This window comes from Pseudonaja textilis, chromosome 18 (genome assembly GCF_049901715.1).
Source record: "Pseudonaja textilis isolate UNSWEBS1 chromosome 18, rPseTex1.2, whole genome shotgun sequence".
Classification (NCBI taxonomy): domain Eukaryota; kingdom Metazoa; phylum Chordata; class Lepidosauria; order Squamata; family Elapidae; genus Pseudonaja; species Pseudonaja textilis.
In genome coordinates this window covers 8,222,243-8,243,224 of record NC_142007.1, presented here as the reverse complement: position 1 = coordinate 8,243,224, position 20,982 = coordinate 8,222,243, and the positions used below count along the sequence as shown (strand labels likewise).

The 20,982-nt window shown below is 44.9% G+C and overlaps 2 protein-coding genes across 4 annotated transcripts in view; one reads left to right on the top strand and one right to left on the bottom strand.

Moving 5' to 3' along the window:
- LOC148124493 (G protein-coupled receptor family C group 6 member A-like) overlaps positions 1 to 20,982 on the bottom strand; it is a 393,462-nt gene that overhangs the window by 74,701 nt on the left and 297,779 nt on the right. The window lies entirely within an intron of this gene.
- On the top strand, positions 43 to 20,978 carry DRAXIN (dorsal inhibitory axon guidance protein). 3 transcript variants are annotated; one of them, XM_087915185.1, is made up of 7 exons: positions 43 to 310; positions 344 to 608; positions 13,504 to 13,953; positions 14,891 to 15,187; positions 16,992 to 17,069; positions 19,994 to 20,083; positions 20,198 to 20,978. In XM_087915185.1, the coding sequence occupies exons 2-7, from the start codon at positions 545 to 547 to the stop codon at positions 20,329 to 20,331; spliced, it is 1,113 nt and encodes a 370-aa protein (XP_087771311.1). In that variant the 5' UTR covers positions 43 to 310; positions 344 to 544; the 3' UTR covers positions 20,332 to 20,978. The 3 variants fall into 3 exon arrangements, with proteins under 3 accessions (XP_087771311.1, XP_087771310.1, XP_087771312.1); XM_087915184.1 differs by having other exon boundaries at positions 43 to 608; XM_087915186.1 differs by lacking the exons at positions 43 to 310; positions 344 to 608 and adding an exon at positions 846 to 1,321.

Genomic DNA, 20,982 nt, shown 5'->3' with positions numbered 1-20,982 from the left:
TCATCCATTTTCCTCCCTCCCTCCTTTTCTCCTTCCTTCCCTTTCTCCCTCCCTCCTTCATTCATTCATTTTCCTTCCTTCTCTTTCTCCCTTTCTCCCCTTCCTTCCTCCCCTCCCTCCCTCTCTCCCTACTTCCTTCCTTCCTCCTCTTCCCTCCCTCCTGCATTCATCCATTTTCCTCCCTCCCTCCCTTTTCTCCTTCCTTCCCTTTCTCCCCTTCCTTCCTTCCTTCCCTCCCTCCCTCTCTCCCTACTTCCTTCCTTCCTTCCCTGGGCTGGGGCTGATGGGCTCTGGAATGCAAGCAACGGAGGTCGGAGGTCGGAGAGAGAGCGCAGGGGAGGAGGAGGAGGAGGAGGAGAGGAGCCAGTCAGCTGCAGGGGCTGTGCCCGCGCTTCTTCCTTTGCGAGCTTTAAACCCCCCCCCCAGCCCCAGTAAGCAGGAAAAAGGGGGTCCTCCCCTCCCCCTTCTTGTGCGGGAAGCGACCTCTAAGGGGGGGCGGGGTTGAAACACGGTACCAGCCCCACCCACCCCACGCGGACCACAGATGGACTCGGACACGCGGCGGGCGCCCAGTTGCAAATGGCTAGGCTGGAGCTTCAGCTGGACAGGTGAGGTTCTCCTCCTTCATATCAGGAGGTGGGGGGGGGCTTTCCCCCTGCTTGGCCTCCCCCACTTCCTCGTGGCTGTTGTGGCCGGCCCGTTTCTATTCTCCCCCCCCCCCCTTGTTAAGCATCCTTTCTTACTTTGGGGAGTTTCCCACAATGCACCTGGGAAGGGGACGGAGGATGGAGTCTGGGGAGAGGAAAAGGGGGCTGCGGGGTAGGCAGAAACGAAGCGGGGGGGGGGGCTGTGCCTGGCAGGCGGCTCAATGCCCCCGATCCTCCTATCCCCTTGTTGGGGGGAGTATAAATCCACTTCCCCCTCATCTGCATTTCCCCATGGTGCCCTTTTCTTCGTCTTCTGGCTGCATCCCAGCTCTTTGTTCCCTTTGTTGAGCTGGGTCCCAATTGGGGGGGGAGAGAGAGAGAGAGAGAGAGAGAGACTCCAGAGAGGAGAGCGCCCCTCCCCTCTTGGCAATGCCCACCAGCTATCACTTATCCACCCACCCACTCCTCCCACTAAAAATGAATAAAGGCAGCCCAAAACACACAGCTCTCTTCACACACCCTCCCCTTCTCTTCCTCCAGCCCTCCCCCTCGCCCCCTCCCCCTCCTCCTCCTCCCAGGAGGACCCCAGCCCCAGCTTCCCGGCAACCCACTCCTCTGCTTTGACACTAGCTGGGCCAGTCTGTCAAAGAAGGCAGAGCCAACCAGCCAGCGTGGTAGGTTCGTCTCTCTTTCTCGTCCGTCCCACTGGATGGTGAGTAGCTCTGGGCAGTGATGGGGGGCCGGGGGGTTACCGGGGGCAGAAGTGGGGGGGCAGAGGACAGGCAGGGTATGCCCTCTGCACCGTCCCACCTGCTTCCAATCCCAGATTTTGGGTTAAAACATTTAAAAAAAATAAAAATGTTCCACTCTTGTTTAAGGGACCGAGGAAGTTCTACGTTGGGTTGAAGAAATTAAAAAGCAGGATTTATATTTTCCATCAGTGGGGAAAAAATGAATTTTCTGCTCTCCTCCCTCCCTCTTTCTCTCTCTCTCTCTCTCTCTCTCTCTCTCTCTCTGTGTGTGTGTGTAGGGGGGCACTTTTTATTAGCTGCATTTTTAAAAAAGAGAGTTCTTTCTTTCCCTGCTCCTCCACCTGAGGCCTTGGCAAAGGTGAGCTGCTGGGGAGTATATATTATTCAGGATTGGGCCTAAGGGTGGCAGAAAGGCTGTTAAAGGAAGACATTCAAAACTTATTTTGCAATAATTGCACTGGTCATTCTTGTGTCTTGTTTCAGCGGCATCCTTCTTGGTTGGCTTTTAAAAACTGTGCCGTGGTTTATCACCAAGAGATTAAAATTGCAGAGTTCTTTGGCTGAGGATGGGTAAGCCCGTTCATCAATCAATCCCCCAATAATAGAATTCTTTATTGGTGATTGGACACACAAGGAATTTGTCTTGGTGCAAACGCTCTCAGTATACTCAGTGTGCTGTAATGATGGGGATGCGACACTCTTGCGTGATACCCTCTATATCTTCCCCCTGGACAATGCAAACAAAAGCCCCCATTTTCTCCTTCTGCCTCCAAAGGATACACTCAATAAAAAAAAATTTTTTAATCCATTTATATATATATTTTTAAAAATGTTCCAAATGGAGGGTGAGTTGAGATTTGAAATTGCAGATAAAATTTACATTGTCAACTAGAGACTGGAAAAAGGAAACAATACTTCTGACAATCTCTTTTATCTCCCCACCTCACCCCTTTTTGTTGTTGTTGTTGAGTTCCTTTTTAGAGGGTTTTATTATCTGTTCTTTGGGCAAGCTTGCACAAGGCAGCTCTTTCGCATCCCCACAAACGCACCCCACTGAGAGGGTTCGACTGCCAATTTTATTCCCCCCAAGAGGCTTTCAGAGAAGAAAGCTACTTGGGGGGGGGACTTATTTTTACAAAGATGAAGAATTTGTCCTTGACTCAAAACTTCAAATGACAGCCTCAAAGGACAACTTTCTCTATACCAAAAAAAAAAGTTAGAATAACAAGGGTTTAACTCCAAAGGTGGGTTAAATTTGCCATGCAGGAATATCTCGGTTTGCTTTGAGCTTCGCAAGGCATGCTTGGTTTGGCACATTGTCAACCCAATCAATATTTTATTTTCTTGCCAGCCTAATATTCCCAGATTGTATATTTTCTGATTTTATCGGGGTTTTCTGACTCTGAGTTTGTGGACTTGCTTAAGAAAATAAAACTGGAATGTAATTGATATGTATATATGAGTATTATTGATGCTGGAGCACTGCAAAGACTGTAAAAGTGATATAAAATGATGAAATATGTTTAATAAAAATAATAATAATAATAATAAAAAATAAATAAAATAAAAGTGCATCTTTGCAGCTCAGTTAACTGGAACGTGTAGTTTGTAAGAGTTAGATACATCTTTTTTAATCACCGCAGTTATTTAGTGGCTATTGTGATTTGTCTTAAAACAGCCACACAATATTCACTCAAGTCAGCGTTTCCCAACCTTGGCCACTTTCAAGAAGTGTGGACTTCAACTCCCAGAATTCCCCATGGCTAGCTAGAAAATTCTGGGAGTTGAAGTCTACACCTCTTGAAAGTGACCAAGCTTGAAAAAAAGATAGACTTAAGGCCTGACGACTTTCTGAAATTTGGTGAATCTTAACCTCTGAGAGAATTTCAATGCCGTTTTTGCTGTTCTCACTGTCAATTCCTTAATGGAGGGGGCCCCAAACTTGGCAAGTTTAAGACTTGTGGACTTCAACTCCCAGAATTCCTAAGCCAGAATTCCTCAGCCAGAAGAATTCTGGGAGTTGAAGTCCACAAGTCTTAAACTTACCAAGTTTGGGAACCTCTGGCTTAATGGATGGGGTGTTTCCCCCCACCTTTTTTAGGTTACTGCCTAGAATATTTAAAATATTTACAGCTGAAATCAAACACTTTTGGGAAAATATGCCCCAGTGACGTCAGTAAGGAGGTTATTTTCTTGTTTTTCCCCAGATGTGTTTTATTTCAGGAAGCTAAGTGGGGTCAGGCCTGTTTTTGGTATGGATGGGCACCTCATCAAAGGGAAGGGAAGGAAGCAGTGGTGGTATTCAGCTGGTTCACACCGGTTCACATGAACCGGTAGCAAGGATTTGATATGGGTCGCCGAACTGGTAGTAACTTCTGGCTGGCCATGCCCCCGACCTGGTTGCCCCTCCCCGCCCAGTAAGTCCTTAATGTGCTTGCGCAACATCGCTGACTGGGTTCTTCCCCGCCCAGTCACTCCTTACGGTATTTCTTTTTGCCCCCTCCCGACGATCAGCTGTTCCTACAATCAGCTGTGCTGGAATCCCCCTCGCTGTCTTACTGCCTCACCCAGGAGGCTTCCCTGAGGCCAGGAAGGCAAAAAATGAAGTGGGGGGGGGGCAGAACTCACCCCCCCGCTTCCTTTTTTCACCTTCCTGGGCCCCATTTTTCCTGGGAGCAAAAACGCTCCCCCAGGAGGCTTCCCTGAGGCCCAGAAGGCCCCAAAATGGAGCGTGGGAAGATGTTGCGTGACTCTTCCAGGCTCTATTTTTTTCCTTCCTGAGCCCCAAGGAAGTGACCCCCTTTTGCGACCTTTGGACAAGAAGAGTCAGTGGGGAAGCCACATTCATTTAGCAGTAGCCATAGCCCTTAGACTTATATAGCGCTTCACAGGGCCTTCACAGCCGTCACTAAGCGGTTTGCAGAATCAGCCTCTTGCCCCCCAAATAATCTGGGTCCTCATTTTACCAGCCTTGGAGGGATGGAAGGCTGAGTCAAGCTTGAGCCTGGTGAGAATTGAACTCCTGGCAGTGGGCAGAGTTTGCCTGCAATACTGCATTCTAACCACAGGGAAGGAAGGAAGGAAGGAAGGAAGGAAGGAAGGAAGGAAGGAAGGGTGAGAAAAGAATGGTTGTGAAGGAAGGAAGGAAGGAAGAAAGAAGGAAGGAAGGAAGGAAGGAAGGAAGGAAGGAAGGAAGGAAGGAAGGAAGGAAGGAAGGGGTGAGAAAAGAATGGTTGGAAGGAAGGAAGGAAGGAAGGGGTGAGAAAAGAATGGTTGGGTGGAAGGAAGGAAGGAAGGAAAGGAAGGGATGAGAGGAGAATGGTTGAAAGGAAGGAGAAAGGAAGGAAGATAGCAATAGCCCTTAGTCTTACATACTGCTTTACAGTGCTTTACAGCCCTCATTCAGCTGTTTACAGAGTCAGCCTCTTTTCCCCAACAATCTGGGTCCTCATTTGGGTCCTCAGAAGGATGGAAGGACGAGTCAAGCTTGAGTCGGTCAGGATCAAACTCCTGGCAGTGGGCAGAGTTAGCCTTCAATACTGTATTCTAACCACAAGGAAGGAAGGAAGGAAGGAAGGAAGGAAGGAAGGAAGGAAGGAAGGAAGGAAGGAAGGAAGGAAGGAAGGAAAATAGCAATAGTACTTATATACCGCTTCACAGTGCTTTACAGCCCTCTCTCTAAGCGGTTTACAGAGTCAGCCTTTTGCCCCCCGAACAATCTGGGTCCTCATTTTAGTGACTTCGGAAGGATGGAAGTCTGAGTCCGCCTTGAGCCAGTCAGGATCGAACTCCTGGCAGTGGGCAGTAAGTTAACCTGCTATATTGCATTCTAACCACTGCTCTCCACCACGGCTCTCATTTAACCCAGTTCCTAGCTAAACAACTGTGTTAAGTGATACACTTAACAACGATGGCAAGAAAGGCAATAAGGTGGGGCAAAACTTCCCCCTAAGAGCAGCTAAGATGACAAAAGGCCTGGAGACTCAAACATACGAAGAACAATGGCAGGATTTGGGTCTAGCCAGTCTGAAGAAAAGAAGAATTAAGGGGTGACACAGCGGTATTCCAGTAAATTTGAGGGGCTGCCCCAAAGAAGAGGGGGGATCAAATTATTCTCCAAAGCACCAGAAGGCAACAAGAGAAGAAACGATGGATGGAAACTGATCAAGGAGAGAAGCAACCTGGAATTGAGCAGAAACTTCCTAACAGGGAGGACAATTAACCAGTGGAACAGCTGGCCACCAGAAGTTGTGGTTGCTCCATCGCTGGAGGTTTTTAAGAAGAGACTGGACAGTCACTTGTCTGAATTGGTATAACATCTCCTGCCTTGAGCAGGGGACTAGATGACCTCCAAGGTCCCTTCCAGCTCTATTCTGATTAACCACTGTCTTGCTTAATGGTAGGAATGTTGGCTTCACTTGTAGTCATAAGTTGAGGATGACCTGCATTCCAGCCTCGAAGACCGCCATACGTGGTGCGTTCATCTGCCTTGTTGGGTGCAAGGTGAGGAGGAGGCTGCTTAGAGCTGAATGCAGGGGGCGTGGGGGAAATTGCCCCCCACCATCCTGAAATCGATTTAGAAACGGGCCAAGTTTCAAGCCGCGCCAGATGGGTTTGCAGGTTCTGAATCTGAGGCGGTGGGGAGACATTTTACTAAAATCAAAGCAAGGGCCCAGCTTGGAAAACAAAAGAGACTGAAAAAGAAAGAAAGAAAAACTCTTTATAAACCCGATTCAACCCCTGGAATTAATCAAGAGTCATTGCAAGAGTGGGGGTCCCAAATGCATCTTCGGGGGGGGGGGGTGTGGTGTGGCTGCGGGCATCAAAAAACGGGGGCGGCGGGGGTGGGAAGAAGGGAACAGGGCTGTCATTTTGCACAAGCAATTGTAGCCCAAACGGCCTGGAATTCAGGGCAGCAGATGGAGGCTGGCTCAGCGGGGCAGGAAAAACTCATTTGGCCAACAATGGGGGGGCTTCCCTCCCACTCCGTCTCTCACGGCACGGTGGCTGGAGTGCCCAGCTTGGTTTCGCAAGGCCATCCTGACCCTTGCCAAGTCCCACCAATGGGCTCCTTTTGGCAACGCAGGCGGGAAACATCCAGTCTGTCAGCTTGGAAACACAACACAACAAAGGCTTGTGCCTGGAGCTGCTGATTGTGGGCTTTTGGTTTTTTTTATCTTCCCAGCATCCTTCTTCCTCTGAAGTTTTCGTCCAGATAGGTAGGTAGATAGGTAGCAGAGAGAGGGGGCGGGGGAGATGGTGATGGAGAAGGAAAGAAAAAGAGGAGAAATATAGATGATAGATAAATAGATAGACACCCAGATAGACAGACAATATAGAGAGATGACAGATAAGTGAGAGAAACGAGATATGGAAAGAGGAGAGAAAGAGAATAAGGTTAGATAGAGTTGATAGATAAAGGTGATGGATGGATGATATGTAAGTAGGTAGATTAGATAGATAGATAGATAGATAGATAGATAGATAGATAGATAGATAGATAGATAGATAGATAGATATTAGATATACATAGATGGATTGATAGATGGATATAATAGATATTAGATGATAGATAGATAGATGATCGATAGATAGATAGATAGATAGATAGATAGATAGATATTTTGATAGATATTAGATAGATGATAGATAGCTATAACAGATATTAAATAGATAGATATTAGATATTAGATAAATAGATGATAGATAGATAGAGATAATAGATATTAGATAGATAGATATTAGATAGATGATAGATAGATAGATTGATTGATTGATTGATTGATTGATTATAGGTAGGTAGGTAGATAGATAGATGATAGGTATGTAGATAGGTAGATAGATAGGTAGATAGATAGATGGTAGGTAGGTAGGTAGGTAGATGGTAGGTAGATAGATAGATAGATAGATAGATATAATAATTACATGATAGATAGATATAGATAATAGATATAGATATTAGATAGATATAGATAGATAGATAGATAGATAGATAAATAGATAGATAGATAGATAGATAGCATATAAAACCTTCGCCAGGCCAATTCTTGAATATAGCTCCTCTGCCTGGAATCCGGACATTAATACGATCGAGCGAGTCCAGAGGTATTTCCCGAGAAGAGTCCTCCGCTCCTCTGCTTGCAATAGAATCCCGTATGCTACCAGGCTTGATATTTTGGACCTGGACAACCTAGAACTACGCCGCCTACGGTCTGACCTAAGCTTAGTACACAAAATTGTCTGCTACAATATCCTACCTGTCAACGACTACTTCAGCTTCAACCACAATAACACACGGGCAAACAACAGACACAAACTCCACGTAAACCGCTCCAAACTCGTTTGCAGAAAATACAACTTCAACAACGCCTGGAACTCTCTCCCTGACTCTGTGGTTACATCCTCAAACCCTGCTCCAAACTTTAACCTTAAACTGTCTACCGTGGGCCTCACTCCATTCCTAAGAAGTCTGTAAGGGGGTGTGCATAAGCGCTCCAGCGTGCCTACCGTCCCTGTCCTCCTGCTCCCATTTATTCATACCCATCGATTATGTATATACTTATACCTGTTTATACTTATACGTTTATGTGTTATATTTGTTTCCTCATCTTGACAAACTAAACTAAATAAAAATAAAATAAGTGGGAAAAGGGTGGAAAGGTTTCACTCGGCCTGTCGGTGGTGTGAATACCGCCCCTGTTTTGTGACTTGGCAAGGAGGCCAGTTTGCTTGTGGTGAAGCCTGGGGAGGTGGGGGTGCGGGGGAATTCAAAGGGACGCTGGACTCCTGGCAAAAAAAAAAAAAATGCTTTGGTGGGATGCATTTGTGAGTGTGTGAAAGTTGTCCTCAGAGGACGAAGAACGCTGGCCTTGCGTGCATGGCCATTATTTAGCTTGTTTCAGAAACAAAACCCTGTTGTTTTTCCCATCTGGTCTACCAAGTTTGCAGCTCGTGGGGAATTTCAGGGGTGGAATTCAGCTGGTTTGGACTGGTTCAGATGAACCGGTATTTACATTAGCCGGTAGCAAAACGCGCGCTCACCAAACTGGTTGTTACTCTGGTTGAATCCCATCACTGGTCGCATTGACATTTTTTCCTCCCTGCTTCTTCATTTTTTTATCTCATTTTTTGGCCTTAGAGAGCAAACAGCATGAAAGGAGCTGGTTTGTTTTTAGCTTCAAACGCTAAACAGTGAGGGCTGGGTCCGTCAAAGCCACCTCCCTGAAGCTTAGCACTGCCTCCCTGCAGGGCTGCATGCTCAGTCCCTACCTGTGTGCACTGTACACACATGATTGTGTATCGTCTGACCCATCCACTGTGATCATTGCGCTCGCAGATGATACTCCCGTATTGGCTCTCGTTACAGGTGGAGATGAAACAGCATACGGCGGGGGAGGGGGCGCTCAAAAATTATCCTCATGGTGCCTAGAAAACAACTTGCACCTGAACATCAGCAAGACAAAGGAGATGGTGTTAGACTTCCGGAAAAAGAGAGAGGAACCCACCCCGGTTTACATCGAGGGGGTCTGTGTGGAGAGAGTTTCCTCCTTTAAATTCTGGGAGTCTACCTCAAGCAAAGATCTCACCTGGAAAATCAACACAACCCAGGTGGCCAGAAAGGCCCACCAGAGACTCCATTTCTTCCGGGTCTTGCAAAAGAACAAAGTGGAAGAACAAGTGATAACCTCCTTTTGCCGGCCATGCCCCAGTTGGAGTCTGATTCTGAGGGGAGATTGAGCAGCTGACAGGGAGTGGGAGTGTGGCTCTGGTGGCTGTGGAAGAAACTGGGGAAGGGTGCAGGCCGGCTGGGCATTCAGAAGAAGACCCAGGCCCATCCTCCTCTTCATCCTAGGGCACTCAGGGAGGAATGGAGAAGGGAGCAATGTGGTTTATGGGGGAGGAAAGGGTCCTGATCCCCTTCATGGGCTGCAGCTGGGAAGGCTGTTTAAAAGGGCAAACTGCGCATGGCAAAGTTGCTGGAAGCAAAGCGTGCATTATCTTTGTTGAGGCTTATCTGGGTTTTGGCGTCCTCCCAGCTGTGTGTGCCTCATTATCTTTTGGAAGTCTACAAGTTATTATCGTGGTCTCTCGTGTTAATTACTTCTGCGTGGTTTGTGTTGATTTTTAAAATTTCTACTTTTATCTGTATTTTGGGTTCGGACTGCATTTCTTCCCTTTGTAGACTGTTTTTGGAAGAGTTTGATCTCCCACCGAGGATAATTGGACATTGGGGGCCAAGTTGGAGGCATTAAAGGGAATTTATCTACTTTGGTGACTTGTTATTTTTATGCCACACCTCTTTAATGTGAGCATCCTCTCACATTGCACAATGGTGTGGTATGCTGGTTTGATAACCGTGGATAGAAAGACACTACAGAGGGTGATGAGCACAGCACAAAACATTGTGGGCTGATCCCTGACACCGCTAGATGATCTCACCAGGACTCACTGCCTTAGAAGCATGAGGAAACTCCTCAGGAATGACTCGCACCCTGGTCAGTCCTTCTTCACTCTCCTGCCATCGGGTGAGGGGCAGAGCCAGCCGCACCAACAGGCTGAAGAACAGTTTCTACCCGTGGCTGTCAGATTCCTGGAGGGAAAATACCTTCATGTCAACATAGTATGATAGACTTGCGGGGCAGGTGCGTTGTGTAATGAGATTGGGGATTAGGGACTTCTGTCCACACTGTGAGTTGTGTTGGGGATGTGTGTGCACGAAGGGAGGCTCAGCCAATCTCATTGTACACATGTTGTACTCTGACAATAAAGGCAATAATATTCAAGGAAAAACAGGAAAACCTCAACATAGGACCACAATTGAGTCTAACGTTTAGGTTGCTAAGTTAAACATTTATTAAGTGAGTTTTTGCCACATTTTCTTGCCATCGTCCTGAAGTGAATCTCTGCAGCGAATAAGTTAGCAACCCGGTTATTAAGCAAATCTGGCTTCCCCATTGACTTCGCTTGTCAGAAGGTCGCGTGAGCCCCGGGAACGCTACAACCACCGTAAATATGAGTCGGTGGCCAAGAGTCTGGATTCTGGTCAGGTGACCATAGAGATTTCTAGCAGAATTTCTGAGAAGGCCGCAAAACATTTCCAGGCAATGGGTGGAGGGAGACGGTGCCTTCCTCTCCGTTTCCAGATGGGTCACGTCTTCCCTTTCCAAACAATAGACCCCAAAACCATCATAAGTACATGCCAGTTGCCAAGCATCCGAATTTTGATCACGTGACCATGGGGATGCTATACAGCCTTATTTGCGGGTTATTGTGATTTGTTTTAAATAAGCCACAAACTATTCGTTCGAGTCAGTATTTCTCAGTCGTGGCCACGTTAAGAGGTGCAGGTTTCAACTCCCAGAATTCCCCTGGCACCTCTTGAAGTGGCCAAGGTTGAGAAACACTGATTTAAGGGCTGGTGACCTTCAGGAGCTTGGCAGCTCTTAACCTCCAACAGCAGTGTGAAAAACGATCACTTTTTTCAGTGCCATCATAACTGCAGAGGGTCACCCAACACACGGATGTAAGTTGAGGCGTGCCTGCAGCTGTGCAACCAGCCATGGCGAGAAATGGGGAGACTTCTCACCCCCCAAAAAAACTTTAACCTTAAACTGTCTACCATGGGCCTCACTCCATTCCTAAGAGGTCTGTAAGGGGACGTGCATAAGTGCACCAGCGTGCCAACTGTCCCTGTCCTACTGTTCCCATTTATTCATACCCATCTAGTACGCATATACTTATACCTGCTTATACTTACATGTTTATATGTTATGTTCATGCTTATACTTGTTTTCTCATACATGCTTGACAAAGCAAACAAAAAAAAATTTTTCTGAGCACCAAAGGGAAGGAATGGATTCCTTGGGAGGTTGTGATTTATTTATTTTTAGAGTGAAGGATGAACACTGGATTTAGGCATTTTTTCCTGCCTGATTTGGGAGGGGCCAAAACAACAGGGCTTTTGCCTTAAGCAGCAAAAGGTCAGGAAGGGGCTAGCCCGAAAGTGGGACAGATGATAGATAGGTAGATAGATAGATAGATAGATAGATAGATAGATAGATAGAATAAATATTAGATGATAGATATTAGATAGATAGATAGATAGATAGATAGATAGATAGATAGATAGATAGATAGATAGATATTAGATGATAGATAGATATTAGAGATAGATAGATAGAATAATTACATGATAGATTGATAGAGATAATAGATATAGATAGATAGATAGATAGATAGATAGATAGATAGATAGATAGATAGATAGATAGATATTAGATGATAGATATTAGAGATAGATAGATAGATAGATAGATAGATAGATAGATAGATAGATATTATAGAGATAGATAGATAGAATAATTAGATGATAGATTGATAGATAATAGATAGATAGATAGATAGATAGATAGATAGATAGATAGATAGATAGATAGATAGATAGATGATAGATATAGATAGATAGATAGATAGATAGATAGATAGATAGATAGATAGATAGAATAAATATTAGATGATAGATAGATATTAGATGATATTAGAGATAGATAGATAGAATAATTACATGATAGATTGATAGAGATAATAGATAGATAGATAGATAGATAGATAGATAGATAGATAGATAGATAGATAGATAGAATAAATATTAGATGATAGATAGATAGATAGATAGATAGATAGATAGATATTACATGATAGATAGATATTAGAGATAGATAGATAGATAGAATAATTACATGATAGATTGATAGAGATAATAGATATAGAGATAGATAGATAGATAGATAGATAGATAGATAGATAGATAGATAGATTAGAGATAGATAGATAGATAGATAGATAGATAGATAGATAGATAGATAGAATAAATATTAGATGATAGATAGATATTAGATGATATTAGAGATAGATAGATAGAATAATTACATGATAGATTGATAGAGATAATAGATAGATAGATAGATAGATAGATAGATAGATAGATAGATAGATATTAGATGATAGATATTAGAGATAGATAGAATAATTACATGATAGATTGATAGAGATAATAGATAGATAGATAGATGATAGATAGATAGATAGATAGATAGATAGATAGATAGATAGATAGGAAGGCAGGCAGGAAGGAAGGAAGGCAGGCAGGCAGGCAGATATAATTTTTTTATATCTCTGCCAGGTTGGCAACTGCTCTGGCACTTACATGTTTCTTCCTGACATTTCACATCGAAAGGCAGAGCAGCTGGGAAGTGGAAACAGACCAAGAATGCCAGCTAGTCTTGCATGCTCCCCAGAAAAGAAAAGAAAACCCCTCATTTTGAGCAACAGCTGGTGCTTGGCGATGTGTCACTTGGTCCTCTGGGGCTGAGGGGTGAGGGCTGCTTCTCCAAGGGGGATGTCACACTTGATTAATGACCCTATTTGCATCCGGCTGGTGCTCATGTTTGGACTCAAACCTGGGTCTGTCTGGGGAGGGGCCGTGCTGCTGCCTCCCTCGATGCTGGGGGAGGGGAGGGAATGAAACCCCAAAATGGGGGGTTATTGTTTTGGAAAGGGAAGACGTGACCCATCTGGAAATGGAGGGGAAGGCGCCGACTCCCTCAAAGCATTGCCTAGAATTATTTTGTGGCCTTCTTGGAAATGAATTCTGCTAGAAAAAGTGGCTTTTTGGGGTGGGGGGGTTGTTTCAGACATCATAGATAGATAGATAGATAGATAGATAGATAGATAGATAGATAGACAGACAGACAGACATAGAGATAGAGATAGATAGACAGATAGACAAACAGACAGGTAGATGATGGATAGAAGATGGATAGATGGATTGATGGATATGGATAGATGATAGATAATGGATAGAAAGGATAGATAGATTGATAGATAGGTAGATAGATAGATAGGCATGAGATGGTCAGCTATGTACATGTATTCAGTAGTGGGATTTAAATAATTTAACAACCGGTTCTTTGCCCTAACAATTTCTTCCAACAACCAGTTCACCAAACTGCTCAAAAAGTTAACCGGTTCTCCCAAAGTGGTGCAAACTGGCTGAATCCCACCACTGACAAATAAATACATTTCTTATTTTTTTCTATTTCCAGGGAGGGGAAACATGGCTCGTCCTGCCCTTTGGCTCTTCTCCATACTGCTCATCTCTTCGAGGGCCACCAGTGGCCTCGGCTTGGCGCCACGGATGGCCACCAACATCCCCGGAAATGACAACAGCTTCCCAAGCCAGGATTCCTGGATGCATTCCTTGAGAGCCGCCCTGTACCGACACGGGCAAGGGCTGGATAACCAGCAAACAGACCACGGAGAGATGCCTCCCGGGTCTATGGGCTCCAGAGAAGCCGGTGGTCCCCGCTTGGAGGGTGTAGAATCGAGGGGGCCGGATCAGCCGGCCAACCTCCGGCAGAAAAGCACCTTTGTGGGGTTTCCTTTCCCGTCCCCCGAGCAGGAGAATGCTAACAACCCGGTGCCCGAGAGGGCGAAGAAGCAGAGTCAGGCGCATCGGCGCCATACGCGAAGGAAGAGGTTGAAACAGCATCGAGGTATGGTGGCAGAGAAGAGTGGGGGTCCCAGTCCCCCACAAGGAGGGTCTGTTCTATTCTATTCTATTCTATTCTATTCTATTCTATTCTATTTTATTCTATTCTATTCTATTCTAATCATGAGCCATGAGGCAAACTTCAAAAGAATCCAAAAGATTTTTTAGGAGCAGCATGTCGGCATTATCCTAGTTGGAGCCAACTCTGACACACGTTGAATTACAGTCAACTGTGACCCTGTTTTCCCCCTCCCCTCTGGGTGTGTCATCAATCAGATTCTCCAACAAAGCATGTTCAAGCACTGGGCGTCATCAATCACATTCTCCAATGAAGTTTTTTCGTGATGTGCAGAAGATCCGGTAGCCTCGCTACAATCTTTGTAAGATATGCATTGGAATGTACTTGTGGACTCTCCCCCTGGCCCCCAGCTTATGGCAACTCGAAAACAGGCATAGGAATTCTTTACGAGTTGACAGAGGGAGAGGAAATGAAGGAAGTGGTGTGTTTGGTAGTCCTTTGTCTAGCCAGCATCTCTGTAGAGCAGAGGTGGGCAAATGATGGCTCCTTTAGGACCGGTGGACTTCAACTCCCAGAATTCTGTGCTGGCTCAGGGATTCTGGGAGTTCTAAAGGAGCCATCATTGCCCTGCAGTAGGGTGTGGAGCAAAGGGTAGGTACAGTTGATTTCTGAGGTCCCTTCTCCAGCCTTTTAGGGTGCTCTATGTTGAACGATGGCTGAGATGGCCAATATAAGGAGCAGTCTACCTGCCCAGGCGATGTGGATCCCCACCCCCCAAAGTAAAGGCGGTTTAGTTAGCAGCCACCAAGCCCTTCCTGGGTCTAATTGCCAGCTGATCCGTCCAGGACTTTAGCAAAGCCTCCCCAGGCAGGAGCAGTCTCTCTGAACGGTTCTCCTGCTTGCGGTTTCTTGCCTCTTTCAGGAAAAGGCTCCAAGCTGAGACCCCGAGCCTTGGTGAAAAAGCCAGACGGCCTTGTGGAACATTTTCGGCCCTTCCACGGGGAAGGAGCTGCGGCTGGTTTGGGCCCCACCTCCCTCCCCAGCGCCCTGCCCCAGACGTTGACAGAGGACTCCTTTCCTCTCGGGGCCATCTCCTCCGGGCCCCAGACTGGCGAATGGCAAGAGGGTGATGTGATGCCCACACTGGACATGGCTCTCTTCGACTGGACGGACTACGAAGACCTGCGGCTGGACATGTGGACTTCTGACAGGAAAAAAGGTAGACTCCCTCTCACCTGTGGGGGTGCCCTAAAAAAAAGGAGCCCTGGCTGGATTGGGGGAATCCACAGAAGGGATGGCCGGCGGGCTTAATGGATTACAGGGAGCCTCCATGGTTAGGAAGGGTCTTCCCCAGAGGGGGTCTTCAACTGGTTCTGACCAGTTCTGGAGAACCGGTAGCAGAAAGTTTGAGTAGTTCGGAGAACCGGCCAATACCACCTCTGACTGGCCCCGCCCCATCTATTCTCCGCCTCCCGAGTCCCAGCTGATTGGCTGGGTCTTCTTTGGTTGCCCTGCACAGGAGAACGGAGCTGGAAAGCAGGTTAGTGGGGTGGGGAGGGAATGGGGATTTTGCAGTATATCCTTCCCCTGCCACGCCCACCAAGCTACGCCCACAGAACCCGTAGTAAAAAAAAATGAATCCTACCATTGGTCTACCAGTTTATTTATACATTTTCTCATTACATACATACATGTTTAGGGAACAGTGTATTGTCTGGATCATTTTACTTATATGATAATAGTTTTCCCGCTCCTAATTTCTACCTCTATTATCCAACCATTTGTAAAACAAACCCCACGTTTGTGTCTTCTTTTTCTTTCATCTTTAATGTCAATCTGTCCATTTTCTGCACAATCTAATTTTTTTTAAATTACATCTTCTTCTGTAGGTGTTCCCTCATTTTTCCAGGGCTGTGCAAATACAATTCTTGCTCCTGTTAATACATGTAATACTAGCTCGAGACCCGTGGTTTGCTACAAAACTATGTGGTCAGGCTTAGTTTGGGGGGAGAAAAATAAGGGGGAAAAATTGTGCCTCTGCCTACCAGCCTCCATCGCTATTCATCTGGCTAGCGTCCTGTCAGTGTGTGAGAGAGTTGAGGGCTCTTTGGCAACTGAAAGAGTTTTTGCTGTGTGAGCAAGGAGACAGCAAGGAGCCTGCGTGTAGCTTAGCTCAAGTGTTCTGTACTAAAGCTGCTTGGTGCTGAGAAACTAAAACTGAAACTCCTCTCCTCTGCTTGTGTTTTGCATTTGGAAGAGATATAATTCAGGTGTGGAGGGGGAGTAGAACTCCTTAGCATCAGAGCGTGTTAATAATAATAATATAGGAAATACTAATAGCTCTGATGGTCATTTGGAAAAAACCCTTTCTTAGTGAGCCCCCAGAAGCCAAGAGGAAGATAGGTGCCAAATTTCTAGTTTGTAGGCTTTACTGTTCTGGAGATTTTGTGATGATGCCTGAGGAGTATTTCGCTCTTATATATATCTAGATTAAATATATAATCCCTTTATCACACTTTTTGGGTACTATGCGTAACAAATATATTTCTGGCTTATAATCTAGGTGCTACTTTAACATTTTTTCTCACCACATATGTGTTTTTGTCCGATATTTCTTTGCTTTTGCACACATCTACCACATATGATAATACGTACTCGATGTGTTATTACATTTCCAACATCTGGAGGATAAATTTTTAAGCATCTTTGCTAGTCTCGCTGGTGGTAAGTGCCACCTATAAAACATTTTATATAGATTTTCCTTATAAGTAGTTGCCATTGTCAACTCATAGTTTCTTTCCCACAGTTTTTGCCACTTGTCCAGTTCTATAGTGTATATCCAAAAATTGTTTTCCTCCCTCTCACCTGTGGGGTGCCCTAAAAAAGAAACCTGGCTGGATTGGGGAAATGCACAGAAGAGGTGGCTGATGGGCCTAAGGATTAGATGGAGCCTCCATGGTTAGGAAGCGTCTACCCCATTTCTGAACCGTTTTCCCTCTTCTTTCTCTCGTTTGCCCTGCCAGGGAGGACTCACAAAAGCGGCAACGAGACCACGTCAGCCGAAGGGGAGTCCTGCGATCACCACTTGGACTGCCTCTCAGGTGTGTGCTGCCCCGTTTCATGAGGACTAGCCTCACCAGAGAGGAGAAAGACAAGGGCTCAGCCTACGAGAGAGCAGGATGCTCTCAGATTTGATGCTGCTTTGGATTCAGAGGTGGTATTTAGCCGGTGTTGAGGTAATTCCCCATTAGGAGAATGAGTGCACACAAGGAGACGTAGTAAGAGCAATGTTGAATAACACGCACACAGCACACAGCTACACTGTATAGTAAAATGTAGGTTTTACTTCCAGTAAACGGTTAAGCAAAGTCCAAACACAGTCCAAGTCATACACGGTTATAGCAGTCAGTTTTCAGTCCAGGGATAATCCAATAACAAAGTCCAGTATCATAAACAGTTCAGTAAAAGACTCGCATCAAATCCAAGAATAACAACGATCAGCAACAGTCAATAGGGAAATTAAGGAGCAGCAACACTCTCAGCAACAACAGAACAGACAAACCAGGTTTCTGGCTCCATCTTATGGCCGTTTGGGGAACCACATCCAATTATAATTTTAGCATTCCCTTAAAGAGACAGTATTAAAATGTCTATCCTGGTTTATATATTTTCCAACCCAACTGTTATGTGACTTACATTCCTAACAGCCGGTTCGGACCAGTTCTGACGTACTGGTAGCGGACATTTTGAGTAATTCAGAGAACCGGCAAATACCTCTGGCTGGCCCCGCCCACCTGCACCTGCCGTTACCTCTGCTATATTCCGTTGTTTTTTAGCTCAGCTGATTCGCATTGCCACACCTCAGCTGAGCTAAAAAATAGTGCAGCTCACAAATATATTTTTCCCAATACATTTTTAATTTTTTTCTTTCTTCTACAAACATATCATTGTGTGAACAGTGTGGTTACAGGGTATTTTACGTTTTAGAACAAACATGACAATGATTTCATATTAAAACTGTTAACTTGATAATCAATATTAATACAAATGATCTATCCTGATTATTCCAAATTCCCATGTGTTATTTTTATGTCAGTCTCTATATTCTTAACATCACTTCTTTTATTATAAATATATATTACTGGCCATATTTGCAGTCTTTAACAAAATATATAATTTTTATAACCATTCATAAATTCATGTTAATTTATATTCTCTCTTATTTATCCCCCTTTCGATTCTTGGCTGTGCCACCAGCATGTTTAAAACAAAGTCTCTTTCTGATCTCGTTGTATAACCACAAAATAATATTCACCCTAATGATAATTCAGCGAATTATTCTAGCAATAATATAATCACCTTTAACTAATAGCATATTTCACTATATTATTTTTGTTTATCCGATTCCACATATCTTTTTCTACTGTATGCTGTTAATTTCCATATTTATTATAATTAGCAATTATATATCTTTAACAAACATCCTATAATAAAATATTAATTTCATATTTATTATAATTATATTAATTTTCATATTTATGGTCATATTTACAGTTAATAATTGTATATCCCAGTGATGGGAAACATGCATGTGTGCTGGCCCTCATAATGCAATGCACTCCACGCCCCTGCGCATGCGCGTGCAACTCTCCCACCCCACCCGCTTACCTGCACTGCGCATGCCTCCCAGCTGATCTTTGGCCCATTGAAGGTCACTTTCGCCCTCCCTGAGGCTCAAGGGAAGCCCCTGCAGGAGGCCCAAAAAACGGGCCTTCTGAAAATACTGGAAGTGCCTGTTTTCAGCCTCCTGAGGGCCTCTGGAGCCTGGGGAGGCCGGAAAATGGGCCCATTTCGGCACTTCCGGTATTTCCAGAAGGCCCGTTTTTTCCCTCAAACAGGCCAAAAATCAGCTGGGAGGCGCACACATGCGCAGTGCAGGTAAGTTTGGCTGGGGCTTGTGTGCCCACACAAATGACTCTGTGTGCCACCTGTGGGTATATCCTTAATAATAATCCTATAATGGACTATTTCGTGTTTATGCAGTTAACAATTAAATATCTTAATAATGTTAGAAATAAGAAAATTCAAAAATAAAATGTAGGTGAATAGAATAGTATATTATAGTATTACATTTACTAAATATATTTTCTAATGCATTTACTCATTGTTAAACATGTACCTGAAATCTATTACCTCCTCCTGTATCAAGTAATGCCACCCCTATTTCCTCCAAAAATCGGTAGGTATCTCAAACTATCAAGGACATTCACATACACATTTGACATAACAAAAGATCCATTAGGAGGATAATATGAGGAGAAATAAACCATTGCCCTAACTTTCTTTAATCAATTGAAGTTAGATTTTGTTTTTCAAAGCATCTGCTTAAGTTTACCAGACTTCTACTTTGCATAGGTGAATGTGTTAGAGATGCATGTTCTACGAAGTTGTGCTGAATGGAACATTAATATGGAACAAGTGTGGTGTTAGGAATAGATATTTCTTTGCTCTCAGACCGTTAGAACGGGGGCCCTGCTGAAGGACCATTTTTTAATGCCAAATAAGATAAGATGTGGTGGGAGGTCATTGGGTGGTATCAAAGGAGATGATGTGCTCTCCATAAGGCACCTCGGATTAGCTGTACTCGGTCACTGGGTCGATGTAGGAGGGGCGTGAGGGGGCGTGTCGGGATAGAAGAACTATAAAATATAATGTATTGAAATCTTAAGGTGTGGTTCTTGGCTCAAACTTCACGTTGAGGTCAGCAGGGATTCTACCGCTCTTTGCAAACAGCTTAACCATAAATTCTCTGTGTTTTCACCGAGCCAAGTTTTTGTCATTTGGATTCATTTCCAACAATAATAACACACACATTCACGTGGAGTCCTTATCCAGCTCACCAGCGTTGATACCGATGGCGGTGTTGGAGCCTTGTGGGGGCGCGCAAAGCACACCCTGAGAACAAATAGGAAACCCACCCCTGTTTGGGTTGTGTGTTAAAACCGGTCGTTTGTCCCCAACCCAGGTAGCTGTTGCGATTTGCGCGAACACCTCTGCAAGCTGCACAACCGTGGGCTTAACAACAAATGTTACGACAACTGTATGTGCACCGAAGGTACTTGGAGAAGTTTCTCTCGGGACAGGTGGTATAAAGACCCAGGGGTTGGTGGCATTGTCCTCCTCATTTTTCCCCTTGAACTTGGCTCACTTTTTTTCTCTCTCATGTTAGGCCTCCGCTGTTACGCCAAATTCCACCGGAACCGCAGAGTCGTCCGACGAAGAGGCCGCTGCGTGGAGCCAGATTCTGTGGATGCTGATCAGGGGTCTTTCCTTAATGTCTTGAAAGAGAGAGAGAGAGACTAATGGGAGGGGGCTCCAAAGTGGACACAGTTAATTTATAACTTTGGTTGTGGGCTGGCCTCAAACGCACAATTGGAATCAAAGGGGGTAGCGGGGGAAAAAACTTTCTGAAATAAATTCTTCCTGAGGTTGGAGTATCTCTGTTGGAGTATCTGTGCTGTTTCTCTTTGCGGTAGCTCCTTCCTTGTCCTGGGAGAGGCCGGAAGCGGAGAAAGGAGAGCCCAAGAGGATTTGCAAAAGAAAAGAAAAAATAGGGGGAGGCGGGAAGACTGAACAGTTTAGCCAGGGTCTCGTCCAGAGACGCAACAGGCCCCCTCTCGCAGGCCAAGTATTCCTTGAGAAAACACGAAAAGCTGGAAAACTGAATGGTTATGAAACGACGGGAATGTCAAACGCTCTTGAAAAATCACCAAGCACTGACCTTGTTTGCTGTGGGGGTTTAGCTGTGTTTAAAAACAAAAAACTCACCACGTCTAGAAACTTGACTCACAGCACACGAGTGAAAGAAGAAGAAAAAAAAAACCCTTTATTTGGGGGGTTTCCCTCTTGCTGAATTTGTCTTTTTTTGCACCCCTGTCTGAGACTAACCTTTGTGTCCAAGCCTGCGTGTTTCAGTTTCAAATTAAATCGTTTCGCCTCTCAAAACATCACCTC

Excerpts from the sequence above, each read along its gene's own strand:
- DRAXIN (XM_087915185.1), top strand. The coding sequence starts at position 545 with ATGGACTCGGACACGCGGCGGGCGCCCAGTTGCAAATGGCTAGGCTGG. Across the intron at positions 609-13,503 it reads CTGGAGCTTCAGCTGGACAG|GGAGGGGAAACATGGCTCGT; the intron begins GTGAGGTTCTCC and ends TTCTATTTCCAG. Across the intron at positions 13,954-14,890 it reads GAGGTTGAAACAGCATCGAG|GAAAAGGCTCCAAGCTGAGA; the intron begins GTATGGTGGCAG and ends TGCCTCTTTCAG.